The sequence below is a fragment of the Chanodichthys erythropterus genome, chromosome 21, assembly GCF_024489055.1.
Source record: "Chanodichthys erythropterus isolate Z2021 chromosome 21, ASM2448905v1, whole genome shotgun sequence".
Lineage (NCBI taxonomy): Eukaryota > Metazoa > Chordata > Actinopteri > Cypriniformes > Xenocyprididae > Chanodichthys > Chanodichthys erythropterus.
Genome location: NC_090241.1, coordinates 33,898,990 through 33,917,243, shown reverse-complemented (window position 1 = coordinate 33,917,243; position 18,254 = coordinate 33,898,990). Strand labels below are relative to the sequence as shown.

Here is an 18,254-nt window from a genome sequence, read left to right as displayed (position 1 = left end):
GAGTGTGTGATACAGTCTGTGATACATGCAGCTTTGTGTAACCGAGTCCGGTTTACAGTTTAATGCCACAGCTAGTCTATACTAACTATATAACTGAGGCTGGTTAGGTAGTTGACTAGCTGTGGCATTGAACTATACTACTTTCACAAGTCAATCAATCAATAAATCAATCAATCAATATCTATCTATCTATCTATCTATCTATCTATCTATCTATCTATCTATCTATCTATCTATCTATCTATCTATCTATCTATCTATCTATCTATCTATCTATCATCGTTCTATTGTTCTAGCTATCGTTGTTCTATCGTCATTCTGTCATGGTTCTATCATCGTTCTATTGTTCTATCGTCGTTACATTGTTCTGTCTGCGTTCTATTGTTCTATCATCGTTCTATCATTGTTCAATGGTTCTATCTACCTATTGTTCTGTCGTCATTCTATCATCATTCTGTTGTTCTATTATCGTTCTGTCTTTCTATCTATCATTGTTCTATCATTCTATCATCGTTCTATCGTTCTAGCTATTGTTGTTCTATTGTCATTCTATCATCGTTCTATCATCGCTCTGTGGTTCTATCTATTGTTGTTCTGTCGTCATTCTGTCATGGTTCTATCGTCACTCTATCATCGTTTTATTGTTCTGTCAGCATTCTATCGTTCTATCATCGTTCTATCTTTCTACCATTGTTTAATGGTTCTATCTACCTATTGTTCTGTCGTCGTTCTATCATTCTATCATTGTTATATCATTCTGTCGGCGTTCTATCTGTCGTTCTATCATTCTATCATCGTTCTATCGTTGTTCAGTGGTTCTCTCTACCTATTGTTCTGTCGTCGTTCTATCATTCTATCATCGTTATGTCATTCTGTCGGCGTTCTATCATTGTTCTGTCATTCTGTCATTCTATCGTTCTATCATCGTTCTATGGTTATCATTCTATCATCATATCTTTCTATCGTCATTCTATCGCCATTCTATTGTCATTCTATCATTGTTCTATTGTTCTATCATCATTCTGTTGTTCTGCCATTCTGTCGTCATTCTATCTATGTTCTGTTATCGTTCAATCATTTTATGGTAGTTCTATCGTCGTTCAATTGGCGTTCTGTCATCATTTTATCATCGTATCATCGTTCTATCATTCTATTGTCATTTTATCGTCATTCTGTCGTCATTCTATCATTGTTCTATCATCGTTCTATTATCGTTTTATCATCGTCCTGTCATTCTGTCATCATTCTATCATCGTTCTATCGTCGTTCTATCGTTCTATTGTTGTTCTGTCGTATCACTCTTCTGTCATCGTTCTATCATCATCCTATCACCGTTCTATTGTTCTCTTCATTATCTATCTTCATTAAATCATTCTGTAGTTGTTCAATCATCTTGTTCTATTGATCTATCTATCTATCTATCTATCTATCTATCTATCTATCTATCTATCTATCTATCTATCTATCTATCTATCTATCTATCTATCTATCATTGTTCTATCTATCTATCTATCTATCTATCTATCTATCTATCTATCTATCTATCTATCTATCTATCTATCTATCTATCTATCTATCATTGTTCTATCTATCTATCTATCTATCTATCTATCTATCTATCTATCTATCTATCTATCTATCTATCTATCTATCTATCATTGTTCTATTGATCTATCTATCTATCTATCTATCTATCTATCTATCTATCTATCTATCTATCTATCTATCTATCTATCTATCTATCTATCTATCTATCTATCTATCTATCTATCTATCTATCTATCTATCTATCTATCTATCTATCTATCTATCTATCTATCTATCTATCATTGTTCTATTGATATATCTATCTATCTATCTATCTATCTATCTATCTATCTATCTATCTATCTATCTATCATCGTTTTATCATTCTATCATCGTTCTATCTATCTATCTATCTATCTATCTATCTGTCTATCTGTCTATCTGTCATTGTTCTATCGTTCTATCTAACATCGTTCTATCTATCTATATATCTATATCGTTCTATCATCGTTCTATCTTTCTATCATTCTATCTATCATAGTTCTATCTATACTGTATGAGTGCCCTTAAGCGTATTACAGTTCTTTTTTTATACATAAATTATACATAAATTTATACAGTTGCTCTTTTGAATTTTTTTTCAGCTGGTTATTTATTTATTTATTTATTGCCATTCTTTGCTTCAATCTGAATTGTTAGATAAGAACTTGTGTTTTTCAGGATACTTTACACACAATACACACATTATAACTTTGTTCAGATCACTCAGTTTACTCGCTCTTTCCCCATATATCAAACTTTGCAGCTTTCACTATAGTAAATAGTGTGTGTATAATTTTGCGCCACTGATGGCACCAAACAGAATTGCAAGAATACTGATTGCTGCCAAACATTGCAATGCCGTTTAGCGCTGCTAGAGGTGCATAAATTACACCTTCAACAACAAACACTGATTTACACTTAATATCTTGGACCAATTTGTTTTGTATTAAATGGAGGTTACTTATAATCAGGATCACGACTTTGACTTAAAATCCATGAAAAGCATAGGATGGCATATAGATGTGGATAATGCCCCTAACGCAAGCCTGGTCAATAAGACATAGTGTTTAATACCGTTGGAATTGGCACCCTGGAGTGGAGTGTCATTTGGTGCTTGCATTACTCCTAATGGTGTAGCCATTAAACGCAACTGCCCTTGAATTAGGCTCACCTCTCAAACGCTCACTCTGTTATTTCTCAAACATTAGGTACATTACTGCAGCGAGCCTATTAGTCGTTTAAGCCACAGTTTGAAAGCTTTTGAATGCAGTCAGTGAAAGGTATGTAATTGATATTTTTTATGAGGGCTCTTTTGTCGAGAGTCGAGTGAAGAAGATTGTCTGGAAGTCTGCCCGCATTCCGAGTGGAAATGAGTGGGAGTTTTTGCACCTTAAGCCCGGCGACGGTCGGCAGGTGTTCGTGGGTGATTCTGGACACAGATCAGGTGAATCTCCCCAGGAGAGTCACGAAAAACAGGGATTGAGCGAGACAAGAGAGCGTGAATCACCTGTGTGGGAGCTGCTCTGATTATGGTACGTCCAATGGTGTCCGAAAATGGAGATTAGAAACAATATCGCGCTCCCACGCATGATTAAAGCAATAGCTCACCCTGAGTGTAATATTCTGTCATTTACTCACTCCCATGTTATTCCAAACCTTTTTCTTCCGTGATGCACAAAAGGAGATGTTTAGTTGAATGTTCACAATGCTCTTGTTTAAAAAAAGCACCATGAAAGTAGTCCATATGACTTGTGTTTATGCATTTGGCAGATGTTCTTGGACTTTCAGTTCATTTATTTAAATTTATATTTATTTATTTATTTGATTATATATATTTTTGGCTTATCTGATTCTAACAAAATGAATAGCAAAAAACAAACAAACAAAACTAATAGTAATAATAATAAAACCTTCACCAAACCACTTTCATATATGGAGTGAATTTGATTTAAATGTTTTTTTGAAAATGTTTTTTTGAACTTTTTTTTCCTTCATGATATGTCATATGCACACGATACAAATTCAAATTCTTTTTTACTTAAAAACATTTTACTTGCTCTTACCCCACATATTGAACATTGTCTTTTTCACTATACAGTAAATAGTGAAAGAAACATATAGTAAATATAATTTAAATGTAAGGAATTAGAATTTAAATGATCTAAAATTCAAAAGAAATTAACTAGAAAAGCAAAGTTTTAAATACAGTGCTTCCCACACATAGACTTTACTTGGGCGGGCCGCCCACATATAATAACGGCCGCCCAAGTATATTTGGAGACACATTTTTGCTTTTATTATTTTTATCCTCTTATACGTTTATATCCGCGCAAGAAAATGAAACCATCCGCGATTGATAAACTAGTCGTTTCATACCTGCTCGTTATGTGTGCGTCAGAACTGTTTACTTCCGCTAACATTCCCACGGGCGCTGCATTTTGCAAAGACACAAGGGGGCGCTGTTGCGCGTTCTACAAGATTGCGCAACAGCGTTTCAGTCTGCTTCAAAGTGATTCTCAATCAATGAAAAGCGCAGATTTATGCCAAGCGATTGCTAATGAACTCAATTATTACAATGTCTACTTCATGGCCTTTATATAAAATGTTTTAGACGATTGTAAGGATCTCTAGGATCAGCCTGCAATAGTACAGACATTTCAAAATAAGAGTCCCGGTGTATTTCGAGCCTGTTTATAATTAAAATTAACACGCTAAGTTTTTTTGGTATTTGGCATTATTGGTATTTTGGTTACACAATAAACCATATTTAATTTGATTTCCATTTAATTCATAGTAAATTATTGTAGTCTCCCCCACAGGAAGAAAAGACTAAGAAGTCTATTTCAAACCTGTGGGATGCACTGAATTTATATTTTATATTTTATATAAACTATTTTTTAACCAGAAAAAGCAAAGTTGGATGGATGGATGGATGGATGGATGTGTTCCAATTCAAATTCCAATTCAACTTCCTGTGGAATGTGGCCAGTGCAGCACACTCATAAATTGAAAGGGAGCCAATTCTTCACTTCTATTTTTCTTGTTTTTTTAAAGCGATATTTCCCTCAGCTGGGAATGATGTATGGGAAAGAAATATAATATCTGGGTATCCTTCCATTATTATGCTGGCATCTCAGCTATGAACCGCAACCAAAAGGGCTCTCATAGAAGAACATCTTGTTCAAACTTTGAAGACACAGCCTGAACAGTTCTAGCAATTATTAGTGGAAAAAACGTTTGCAAACTTTCCTCTATTTTTATCTGGGCAAACACACTGATGTGCGGTCCTCTCGAAAGCTATCAGGTGTTCATTTCTCCTTCATGAGCACAGGAAGTGAGAATTGCGTAGGTCAGATAAAAACTCTTTTATTTCCAGATGGGGAGAGCATCTTTTCCATAGTCTTACTTGGATCAGCTACTTTTAAAATTTGCATGGTGTACATTTAACCAATTACTAGTGCTGATGCAATCAATATGCAGCCAATTAAACACATGCTTCATTTAGACGGCAACATGATGAAACTGGAATCAAGTCTGTTGCTGCAACTTGGAATTTCCTGCTTCCTAGGAAAAGTTTCAAGCACGAATAGTCCCCATCTTACTTTAAGTTAAATGGAATCCTAATTTGCATACTATGCATACTTAGTATGCAAACTTAGCATTAGTGCATCCTAAATCATATTGTTTGGTGTACTGTTTTCAAAATGTGCATCCCATCAGGGTGTTTGAACTAATGGTGATAGTTTTTATGACTGTGTTATGGGCTAATATTACCCACAATCCTGTGTTCTATGAGGATGGTTATTTTGTTAAATGTAATTAAATTTCAAGAAACAGATTTTAGATATGTGAACCTAAAACTGAATTATGAATTGAAAAATAACACAGATGCTAACTCAACACATTCATGCAAACACAAATAGTATGTGACAAAATGTTGTTTTTTCCAATTTGATGACTAAAATTTTGTCCTAATACTTCCATATACTGTGTCTTACCACGTACTCAAAAGTACATACGGCTGTCAAACAATTAATCGCGATTAATCACATACAAAATAAAAGTTTGAGTTTGCATAATATATATGTGAGTACTATGTGTAATTGTTATGTATATATAAATATACACAAATTAATGTATACATTTAAGAGAAATATGTTATTTATAAATATAAATATAAATATTTGTATTTATATATAATATAAATTATATAAAAATATAAATGAATACATATACTTGTAAATATTTCTCAAATATATACATGAATGTGTTTGTATTTATATATACATAATAATTACACACAGTACACCCACATATATTAGGCAAACTCCAATTTTTATTTTGTATGTGATTAATCGCGATTAATCTTTTGACAGCCCTATACTTCTCCATCCCTCATCAGTAAATCACATACTTTTTAGTGTGCTATAGAAGACTGCAAATTGGGATGCAGCATATGAGTCAGTGTAGTGGATGTCATGAATGTAGATTTCTGTGAAACATCTGCCACACTGACTTTCTGGGAAAAGTTTCCTGACACATTGAGCAGGTTTGAAGTGAATTATCACCATTAACACAGAGGAGTGGGTTGTTTCTGTAGAGATGGAGCTTTTCAATGATGATGACGCATGTAATGAATCTATAACATGCTGAGCGGCCCACGTGTTCCGAGAACTGTGTCAAGAGACAATTTATCCTGCGTTTCAAACAATACATAAAGCATTTTACATAAGATTTGTAGAATTCTAGTGCTGCAGTTTTTACACTAATTTGTTAAGGCTTGTTTTCTTGTTATACCTTGAAATGAAGTAAATAAATTGTTTAGAAAATATAATACTATAATACATGCAGTTTTAATTGCATTGCATAAAGTATGAAAAATACGTACACTTATGTTCCTCCTTTTACCACCAGTGTGACTGTAAAAAATGACTGTGATTTCAACGGTAAAAGACTGTAAATATGCAACGGTGAAAAACAGTTAATTGGTTTACAGAAAGTTTCCATACTGTATATGCTGAATAACTGTAATAGATTTAATGGTACATTTAATATAATTTTATGGTAAAATACCATTTTAGGTGATTTAATTTGATAATTTTCAGTCATTTTACAATTTACAGTGAAAAACCGTAAATTGACATTCCCACAATTATCTGCAACACTTCACATTTGATGTATTTTTGTTGAAATAACTTTTTTTTTCTTCTAATCAGTTATGTACATTAGGTTTTTATGTTACATCTAATGTATTTAGATTAGATTAGATTAAATTTCATTTGTGTTACCATGAAATAGTGTTTGTGTGAATGACACTGTGTGCACCTTCTATATATGTTAAGCTTTGATTCATCATGTGACTCTCATCACCACTGTGTTATTGGTGGTTGTCAGTGTATTACAAAGGTACAAAACAGATATTAGTACTTCAAAAGGTTGGTAAATTAAAGTGTGTAAAATAAACAGCTATGAACTGTAATTATTACAATATAAACCTTTAAATTATATGGTTTTGAACTGTAAAATAGACAGCTGTCCCATAAAACTTAAAACGTTGCTACCGTATTTTTTACAGTAAAGTTCAGGCAACCACAGCTTCAGTTTTTTTACCGTAAATTTTACGAGGATTTTTTTTACACTGTAGTACATGGGTAGTTGACTTTTGAAAGAAAAGCATTTTCTGCAGTATGACATGCTAAACTCCATCTAAAACATTTTTCTAATTTATTTATAACTATTATGCATGCAGCATGAGCTTATAAATTGAGAAACTTCATGGAATAACCTGTTTAAAATGAACTAGTGAGCAAAAAGGTGTTTGAAAATGTGACAGGCTCCATCGCTTTGAGTCACTTTGACCCAGAAACACTTATTCAGATTTAAGCTCTAAAATAAAAAGCAAAGTCTCAGCCATCATTTGAGTATTTATGTGTCTGCAACAGTTTGAAATAGAAATATAATAATAATAATTCCGTTTGACTCAAAGTTTTATCCTCTTAAGTAAAAGTGACTCAAAATGATGGACACACAAAAATGGTGAACACTCACATGTCCTAAATTATACAATTCACCTTTCATAAAATATTTTACATACAATTTTGATGCTGATTTAAAACAAATTGTTATTTTGGATTTCAGACTTCAGGTCATTCTTCCTCTGTTACCCATGATCCTTCATTTTTGACCTCTGTATCTTTTCTTTCTTTCAGAGGTTGGCTGGAGAGGCTGAAAAAATCCAACGAGAGCATCAATGGCAAGATGGAATCAAAGTAAGGTCAAAGTTCACCTGGCTTGAAATGAGAATATAAGAAGAATATAATTTGCTTTCTTTCAGTAACTAGCAAATGGAAATGAATAATTGTGACGGATGGATGGATGATAGACGGATGGATGGATAGGTGGAAGGGTGCATGAATGGGTGGATTGATGGATGGATGGACGGGTGGAGGGATAGATAGATGGATAGATGGACATATATATATATATATCTATCTATATATATATATATATATATATATATATATATATATACAGTACAGTCCAAAAGTTTGGAACCACTAAGATTTTTAATGTTTTTAAAAGAAGTTTGTCTGCTCACCAAGGCTACATTTATTTAATTAAAAATACAGTAAAAACAGTAATATTGTGAAATATTATTGCAATTTAAAAGAACTGTTTTCTATTTGAATATATTTCACAAAGTAATTTATTCCTGTGATGAAAGTTGAATTTTCAGCATCATTACTCCAGTCTTCAGTGTCACATGATCCTTCAGAAATCATTCTAATATGATGATTTGCTGCTCAATAAACATTTAATGTGTACAATTGTACAAAATATTTGTGTACAATATTTTTTTTCAGGATTATTTGATGAATAGAAAGTTCAAAAGAACAGTGTTTATCTGAAATCTAATCTTTTGTAACATTATAAATGTCTTTACTGCCACTTTTGGTTGATTTAATGCATCCTTGCTGAATAAAAGTATTCATTTCTTTAATTTCTTTTCAAAAAAATAAAAATAAAAATTCTTACTGACCCCAAACTTTTGAACGGTAGTGTATAATGCTACAGAAGCTTTGTATTTCAGATAAATGCTGTTCTTTTGAACTTTCTATTCATCAAGGAATCCTGAAAAAAAAAGTACACAACTGTTTTCAACATTAAAAATCATAAATGTTTCTTGAGCAGCAGATCAGCATATTAGAATGATTTCTGAAGGATCATGTGACACTGAAGACTGGAGTAACGATGCTGAAAATTCAGCTTTGATCACAGGAATAAATTACTTTGTCAATTATATTTAAATAGTACACAGTTATTTTAAATTGTAATAATATTTCACAATATTACTGTTTTTTACTGTATTTTTAATTAAATAAATGTAGCCTTGGTGAGCAGACGAAACTTGTTTTAAAAACATTAAAAATCTTAGTGGTTCCAAACTTTTGGACTGTACTGTATGTAAAAATTGCTGATTTATCAGGTTCTGGTAAATGTCAAATGAAATCTAGTAGGGAAATGGTGTTAAATTTTACATCTGAGACTGTATGTGAAAAGAAAGCTAGTCTCAAATCTGTATTCATAAAAGCGGGTAATCTCAAATTAGGCAAAATATTCTGTATATGAACATATAAGGGCTGAACAACTTTGTAAATGATTGGTATTAACTTACAGCAGAGCCGGTTTGTGAACAGGACCGCTCATGGCTTCAAATACAAACACTAGACCAATGCATTACATATGGAGGACACACACAGACAGACATACATGACACACACACACACACACTGCTGTGTGATGTTGGCTGTCTCCAGGGAGACCGTACTTGCTGTCATGCTACACTTCCCACAAATGGATTTTTAACCCCGTTGCTCCCGCGGGATATTTGAGAATAGGCTCTAAAACTAATAATTATGAGACCTCCTCTCTGAGAGAGCCCATCACTATTCATGGCTGCTTAGCCACTAAAGTCACCAGTGAAGGGATGGGCGATAGAGGATGCAGAACGCTGTCTGTCACTCCACACACTCTGGCATCAACTCATATGACATGATAGACTGTGTATTATATTATACACACACAAGCAACATACATTGACATAGATGTGCATTATCAAACTGTTTAACAGAGGCTATTTCTAACCTTGTTCCAGAGGAATTTTTTTAAAGCCTTGGTTGTCTTTGTAGTTGGATTGGAAAAGTCAGCATGAAATGAAAATTCACCCAATTTTCTAAATGCATGTTATTGACCTTGTTGGAAACAATTCATCCATGCATTTTATTTCTGACCTTAGAATTTTAGGGCCTGTTTAAACCTGGTCACTTCATGGGTTTTCTCTGATCAGATAGCTATCCGAACATGAAAAGACCAGGCGTAAATGCCCTCCAAAATGCTTTCAAGACTTTTCAACACTTCATGAGGTGGTTTGAGATGACGAAAATTCCTGGCGAAACTGTAAATGCATCTGGTTATTGAAACCACATATGTTAATTTTACTCCTCCTAAAATATTAAAAAACAAACATTTGAGAACATATTATAGGGTCATGAAACCCCAAACACATTTTTTGAGCTGTCAACACATGTATAGGCTGCACATCATTGAAAAAACAGAGCAGAAGTTTGGGTGCATGTGGTTAGTTTTGCTGTAATCTACCAGCACAAATGGAAAATATGTTGGCATGAGATCGTATTACAGCGGAGAATTCTAATGTCACAAAAGTGCTGTTCATTCACCTCTGCGTTCGGACACGCGAGCCATGTGTATGTTTCCCTAAGCACAGTAGCACATGAGTGTTGTTTTTATGACTGACAGTTCTGCGGTCAGAACTGGAGTTTGAATACGAATACATTAAAAATACAGTTTTTAATATATATACATATATATATATACAATATATACGGAGCGCATATGATCAGTTTCAGCGCAGAGCTCCGTGATGAGTTTAACAACACTAGCCACGTGGATCATAGATCATTTACAGAATAAAGTATCCATGTTTAAAGTTTTTATAGACGGGTTCATGACCCTTTATAGACTATATGACATGTTATAGCCAGATATGACAGCACTATTGCTACACACATCGCAGCAGATGAGTAGCTGAGCATGTCTTCAGCAAGCCGATGCGCAAACCAGCACTTAAAGTGAAACTGAAAGTAAGTCGCAGATGCTCAAAACACAGTCATCTTCATTAAAAGTAGTGAGACTAAATGAGCTTACCAGTGCTGATGCAGCTCTTTCTCCTATTGTGGTCTTTGACTTTGAAATTAGCTGATGATAAATAAAATGCAGCCCATATCTATTGCTTTCGTTGATGTGAACTACATTAAATTTGTGCATAGCACAGGAACTGAAGATCGGATTTATATTCTTTTTGTGGAGACACATTTATGTGGACTAGTGTTGCACGATATACCGGTACTAGAAAGGTATCGCGATACCCTGCTTTTAAAAACGGTCCGGTTCTTTAAGTGGCAGCTGTATTTCCTAAAGTGCGACAGCAGGGGGCAGTGTGCGTGCAGCGTGCTGCTTCTAAGGCACATTGAGTGCGTATTTATTCCTCTCGACTGCGCAACGGCTTTTATGGTGACGAAACGAGGTATGGTTGCAAATACAGGTGCTCTTGCAGACCGTCCACAAATTGTTGAGAAAGCAGATGCACGAAGCGAAATATGGCATTATTTTGCTTACATTGCCGACAGCCAGGGCAAGCCCATGGACATCACAAAGCTCGTCTGCAAAAGATGTTACAAAATAACGCAAGCAAAGGGAGTCAAAAGCATCTTGCTGTCAAACATCCCGATTTGTACAAAGAATTTAAAGAGCGACAGGTTAGTGTGATACCAGCATTATGTTTATGCTCTCAAACATTAAATGAGTGTTATTTATTTATTTTACTCGTGCAAGCAGACCGCCGCAAAGAGGTGTATTATTGAGTCTAAGTTTAATAAGTGATATCTGGTTGCAAAAATAAAATTAATTTAAAAATACATAAATATGTGAAGGGTATATACAGTTATTTTAAACCAATTTATGCTTTAATAATATTGCTTTAACATTTACAGTAATATAATTTTTACAATAATCTTACTGTCAAAAACACTTTAATGTATAAAAAAAGCATAACAGCAAATAATTTACAACTTTATTGAGCAATATGAAAATAATAAACATTAAAAATTATATTAAATCTAATTCTAACTTCATGGCAATGAAGCTCAAATCCAGAAAGTATCAGCCTGCACACTGGTGAAGATAGAAGTTCTGTCATATGTTATTTATTTACTTTTCTTGCCGTTTTAGGTTTTTGCCATAGTATCATTTAAGTATCGGTATTGTGATATTTAAGTTTGGTATCGTATCGAAGTCAAAATTTTGGTATCGTGACAACACTAATGTGGACAAGTGTAAATGGAACCGTTTTAACAAATCAGATAGCTATCCAATCAGTAAAAAAGTCTGTCACGTGACTTTGACAGTTTGATACACGCTCTGAACCACTGATTCAAAACAAAAAATTTGCAAAGCTTCGAAGCTTCATGAAGCAGTGTTTTGAAATCACCCATCACTAGATATTGTTGAATAAAGTTCTCCTAAAATTTATTTGGTGAAAAGAAAATAGAGTGTAAAGTTAGCATGAAACGGAAGATGTGATAGTCTTTTCTTCCCTATTGTGACGCATATTCATGTGAAACGGCTTCTCGAACAAGAAACCTTTAATTTTGTCCACTGGGATTTGATTGGATGGTTACATTGTTGTGGTTTGCTTTTGGTAGATCTCATGTGAGTGACAGTTTGCTTTTCCCTCATGGAAATAAAAACACGTTATCGGTCAATTTTGATTTCATGGTGAAATATTTGAGCTCATATTGAGATTTAGACTTCAGTATCTTGAGTACTGAGGTTTGTAATTGACAATAATGTGTGAACTTGTTAAGTATGTGCAATGGGTTAGTACATTAGACATAGTGACATGCAGTTCACCCAAAAATTTGTCATTTACTCACCCTAAAGTTGTTCCAAACCTGTACGAGTTTCTTTCTTCTGTTGAACACAAAGGAAGATATTTTAAAAAATGTTGTTATCCAAGCACCCATTGACTTCCATAGTATTTTTTCCCTACTAAGTCAATGGGTTTCATCAACTGTATGGTGACCAACATTCTTTAAAATATCTTCTTTTGTGTTCAACAGAAGAAAGAAACTCGTACAGGTTTGGATATTTTTGCCGTATTCATTTAGTCGTCTCTCTCTGTATTTCCATCACTCTCTCCTCTTTCTCCCGCCCCACTCACCTTCCTCTTTCACTATCTCTCTCTTTCCTCTCACACCTCCCTCTTATCTGTCCTCGTTTCTAATCAGGCGTGAAAACAGTTTGAAAATATCATATTGTTGCAAATACTGCAATTGAATCCTAATGGCGTGCGGACATTAATAATGTATTGCGGGGCTGATTTCATTTGCCTTTATAATTAGGCCAGGTAATGAAGCACTGTAGGGGCTAAACCAATTCACCGTCTTCACGGGAGAGACAAGAGCAAGAGGAGGGGCGTAGAGGATGCTGGGATACGGCGAGGGGTCTCTCCATTTGTCGATTTTAGATTCGTAACAGTTTCACTCTCTCTTTTGGAGCGACGCTGTAATTAGATTAGTCTCACATGCTCTTTAGCACATTAGCAGCGCAAAAACACACGAGTCTCAGAGCGACGGATTGAGTAAATACGAGAGACGGCGAGAAAAAGAGGCACGCAGATCAGATACAAAAGGGTAATAGGCTTTGTGACGAGCAGGGCGGGCGAGAGCCGTGAGGGAACGGCGCGAGGCCGGTGACGCGAGTGATAATGAGCGTCACCTGCGAGGCGTGCCGGCCTCGAGTCTCTCACGGAGGAGCTCCGGAGGCATAAAAGGAGGAGCGACATCAGTGAAGGACGAGAGAGGACCAGGCCTGGACTTTATTTTATGTTTTATTATGTTTGTGTGGCCGGCAGACGTCCGCGAGGGTCTGCCGGCATTACTTTCGTTTTGTTCTTTGTTTATTTTACATTAAAGTTTTGTTGAACGTTCGCCGGTTCCCGCCTCCTTCTTCCCATATCTACTAACCTTGTTACATTGGTGCCGAAACCCGGGAGGAAGGAGGGACATGCTGTCGGAGAGCCCTCGCTGCTGAGGGGGATCGCGGTGCTGCGGAGTTCGGGCAGCGCGGAAGTGAAGACCGCGAAAGGCTGCCCGAGGCGGTGGTGCTGGAGCCTTGTGAAAGGTGGGACGGAGACCCGGATGCCGTGCTCCTGGGACGAGGTGGGGTGGCTGCCGTCCTGGACCTGGAGGGAGCGGAGGAGTCGCCGCCGTCTGCCGTGGGCCGGAGCCTGCTGCCGTCCGCCATGAAGGGGAGGAGCAGGGGACGGGGGACTCGCTGCCGGCTGCCCTCAGTCGGAGGAGCCATCGCCGGCCGCCAGGAGGCGGTCGAGGATCGGGCCGTCCACCGAGCGTCCAGTGCCACCGCATGGCACCGCGAAGAAGAGCCTCTTGGCAGGCTGAGGACCGAGCGGCAGTGTGTCTGGGAGCCGGACCCAGCATTTTTTTTTCTTTCTTTTTTTCCTCTCTCCCCTCTCTCGTCCTGTCGCTCCCCTTGCTTCCGTCTCCTTTCTCTCGTCTCGTCTGTCCTTACCCCCAGGTGCTGCGGCCGCCGAGACAGGCCCCGGGGGAGTAAAGCGCAGTCTCGGAGGTACCCCCCGGCCTGCGAGGGGCGTTGGGGGTATGTGACGAGCAGGGCGGGCGAGAGCCGTGAGGGAACGGCGCGAGGCCGGTGACGCGAGTGATAATGAGCGTCACCTGCGAGGCGTGCCGGCCTCGAGTCTCTCACGGAGGAGCTCCGGAGGCATAAAAGGAGGAGCGACATCAGTGAAGGACGAGAGAGGACCAGGCCTGGACTTTATTTTATGTTTTATTATGTTTGTGTGGCCGGCAGACGTCCGCGAGGGTCTGCCGGCATTACTTTCGTTTTGTTCTTTGTTTATTTTACATTAAAGTTTTGTTGAACGTTCGCCGGTTCCCGCCTCCTTCTTCCCATATCTACTAACCTTGTTACAGGCTTATAAATAGTGTTGGGGAAGCTAGTTTGAAGTAGTTAATCTGCTCTCACATAGTTATGTACACTACTAACTATGATTTGCTACTTGCTATTGCTAGTTAAAGCCAGGTGATAGTAATGGGAGCCATGTTCTCATGGATGGTTTAGATAAATGATTCACTGATTTCTTTTGTATTCAAGCTTCTTTAAATTAAAAAAAAAAAAAAGTTAGTTACTATGGTTTTCAATCAGTGTTAGTCACTAATTTGTTCTCAGTTTTATTACTTAATACTTACAGTATTTTAGTATTATTTAAATACTATTACAGTTTTTAATATTTTAAATTAGCTGTAATTTTAACATTTTTAATTTTAATGTTAATTTAAGTTTTAGTGACTTTGCTATGTGCTTTTTAATTTTTATTATTATTAATAATAAAATATTATTGATAATATTTTTATTTGATTAATTTTTTAATGTTTATATTTAGCTTTATTTTTATTTGTTTTAGTAATTTTAGTACTTATTTAATACTAATTTTTATTAATATTAATAATCAATAATATTTATTTTTTGTATTTTTGAGTTCATCAAGTTTAAGTTTTTCATCTAAAAATTATATTTAATTTGATTTAAGCTTAATTTCAATTGACAATAACCACTGATTTAAAGTACAATTTAGGATTCGCTCTAGCGACATCTGCAGTTAAAATATAAAAATGCAAGTTAAAATTGTAATTTATTACTGAGAAAAGTATTTGTGATCTCAAAGTCATGCACAGTTTTTAAAAAGATTGCCCCATTAAATATTTTCAGTGTTGTAGTAGTTTGTAGTGTTCAAGAGGATTGACTGTGGTTTAACTACTTTTAAATGATGGGTAGTTTCTAAATAGCTTGAAACTAACTAATTGATAAGAAATATATATGATATGCATACATTTACTTTCTTGCTATTGAACAAAGCTTGTAAAATCACCCTCTTTTGACAGTCAGCAACTCTTTTCATGTAGAGGTCACAGTAGCGCAGGCCACTTGTGTTGAAGCCCTAACACAAATGAAATGTCCTGTGCGTACATCAGCACGCGTCTGTTTGCTTAAGTGTATTCCCATAAACGCCAACCACGTGTGTGTTTCTGCATGCATGGCCAACTGTGGAAACGAGAACACCTGCCCATACTAGTGTGTGCGTCCGTGTGTGTTTGCGAAGCGCTTGTTCAGTACCTGCCTCAGTCCATCTGTGCTTTGTGCTAACAGAGGTGACATCATCGGCCCAGATTCCCAGAATACCGTGGCTGCTGTTGCCGTAGCGACCGGCGAGGCAGCTCGTACTTCATTGCGCGAGTCACCATTACTTTGCCCCGCGCGCTTCCTCTGATGGCCAGACATTGCAGCTGCCATACACACTTAATTACCATGACAGGCATGATAGATAACCGCACACCTCATCTGTTCGGAAAGTCCTGCGCGTCTGTCCCCGCGCATCAGTGACGTAAGACACATTGAGCCACTTTACATAAAGACATCACTTATTGACTGGGTCAGCTGTTATGCTGTGTATTTTTGTGTTTATATGCATTAATAAGATGTATAAAATGTTAAACTCAGTTTTTAAAAAAAAATAGAAATCATATTCGTTGAAATGGAAATGTATTAAGAAATATTCCAAGTATTTCATTATTTTTTTCCAAATTTTTTCAAATGAAACGTGTTTTCTTGGGGATACTGATTTAATCTGTGATCAATTTATAGATTTTTTTTCTACCAGTGTCATCAATCAATCACTTTAAATTCTGTTGGAATATCCCTTTAAATATAAAAAGGCAGTTCCAAATGACATCATCCTCCAGGAAGTGGCATCATTTTGGAGGGAAATCAACAGCATGAACATGAGTAAATATTAGCAATGTAAATTAAGTTAAATTAAAATATATATTTTAATTATATTCAAATATTATATATTTATTTTTTATTCATTTATAATACATATATTTAATAAGATTAAAAATAATGTAATATTATACTATATAAAAAGTGTCAGAGCTTGTTCCAAGCATACATCTGAAAGTCAAAACATTTGTCATTTATTTCCAGAGTTCATAAGGAGCTGTCGATGTCGATATAATAACGTGAATCATCAAGATTCTTGTGTTAGGATCTTATAATTCCAGATCATACAATATATAGTGTTTGTTGTTATATTTGTTTGTCCAGCCACCTGTCTCCATCCACAATACTGAATAAGCTGTTTGAATGCAGCAGTTGTCATGTTTGACCACAGTATCGAGCTCTCCCGGCTCGGCTTGTAATAACAACAGCGCTAGTCGTGGCACGCCGGCCTTTTAAATCCATCTGAATGCAATAGTGTGTGAAATAGTCGTTAAATTCTTTTATTGCGTCTTATTTCTCAAGGTCGTTTAGGCCAGCCTCTCTGTCACAATTGGTTTGAGAGCCATTTCTTGGCTGATTAATGCGATTGTCTCGTTTAAACTGGTGCAGGCAGCACAACGACTACGAAAAGACTACATCTCCTTCGACTCGCTTCCCTTTTCATTGGGTATTGTAATACCATATTCTGTGCAGTTGACAAGGCACTGTTGAGAAGAATAAACAAGGATTGTGTCAGATCTAGATCTGAACGTGATATAAACATGTGGTTTTACTTGTATCTGTTAAGCATCATGGGTCTCAACAATCTAAATGCAGCTGATTCAGAATTTTTATACATTTTCCAGGTTCCTCTGGTTTTATCTATGATTTAATGATATTTGCTAAGGCATCGACATTACTATGTCTCGTACAGAAAGATCATATAGATAGACAGACAGACAGACAGACTGACTGACAGCCGTGCTAATACAGAGCCATATCGCACGGCTATGAGTGTGTTATTGTGTCTGTACAACAGCTAGACTGCACAGTGTGTAAATAAAGAAGAAACAACAACGGCATGTCTTTAAAAACCCTCTTTTGTGAGAAACTACTTCGTTCTACCACAGATTCAAATCTCAAGTTGACAGTTTAACAGTTGAGCCCAAGCCTCTGTTACTAACTCTAAAACTTTACTAACTCCGTCACTCTAGAACTAGCAATGAAGGAACGTTGAGTCTCTTTATTGAAGCTTATTGTATTATGTAGATTATTATGAGAGAGAGATTGAGTGCATTACCTGCATCTAGATGATATTCTTCAGGTCAATCTTACATTCATAATGGCAAAATCAATTTGAATGTCTGCTGAGGAAAGCGATATCTTTGTCCTTTTAACATTTAAGGGGATTTCCCATTATAGCGTTAGTTAATGCATTTGCCAGTTGCGTCTTGTAAGATGTTGTTTAAAGTAAAAACAACATCCTTGTTTACAACCTTGCGACTGACTCACTCGTAAAGACAGTCATTGCTGCCACCTAATGCCGCATTAATGTAACTTTAACTGAAGTCAAAATCACAATCACTAACTGACCTTTTTTAAATGCCAAATATGGCATGTCATTTATTGAAAGATAATATTTAAATGTCCAGTGTGTAATGTTTCGGAGGATTTATTGATAGAAATGCAATATAATATAAATAACTATGTTTGTATTACCTTAGAACGAGCCATTTCAGGTCCCCTTA

General features: G+C 36.1%; 1 protein-coding gene across 2 annotated transcripts in view; it reads left to right on the top strand.

The window, feature by feature from the left end:
- The window catches only part of cacna2d2a (calcium channel, voltage-dependent, alpha 2/delta subunit 2a), a 262,629-nt gene that overhangs the window by 108,119 nt on the left and 136,256 nt on the right, over positions 1 to 18,254 (top strand). For both annotated transcript variants that reach the window (XM_067372767.1, XM_067372766.1), the window contains exon 4: positions 7,779 to 7,838. In XM_067372767.1, coding sequence (XP_067228868.1) covers positions 7,779 to 7,838 — 60 coding nt within the window. The remainder of the gene's footprint in view (positions 1 to 7,778; positions 7,839 to 18,254) is intronic.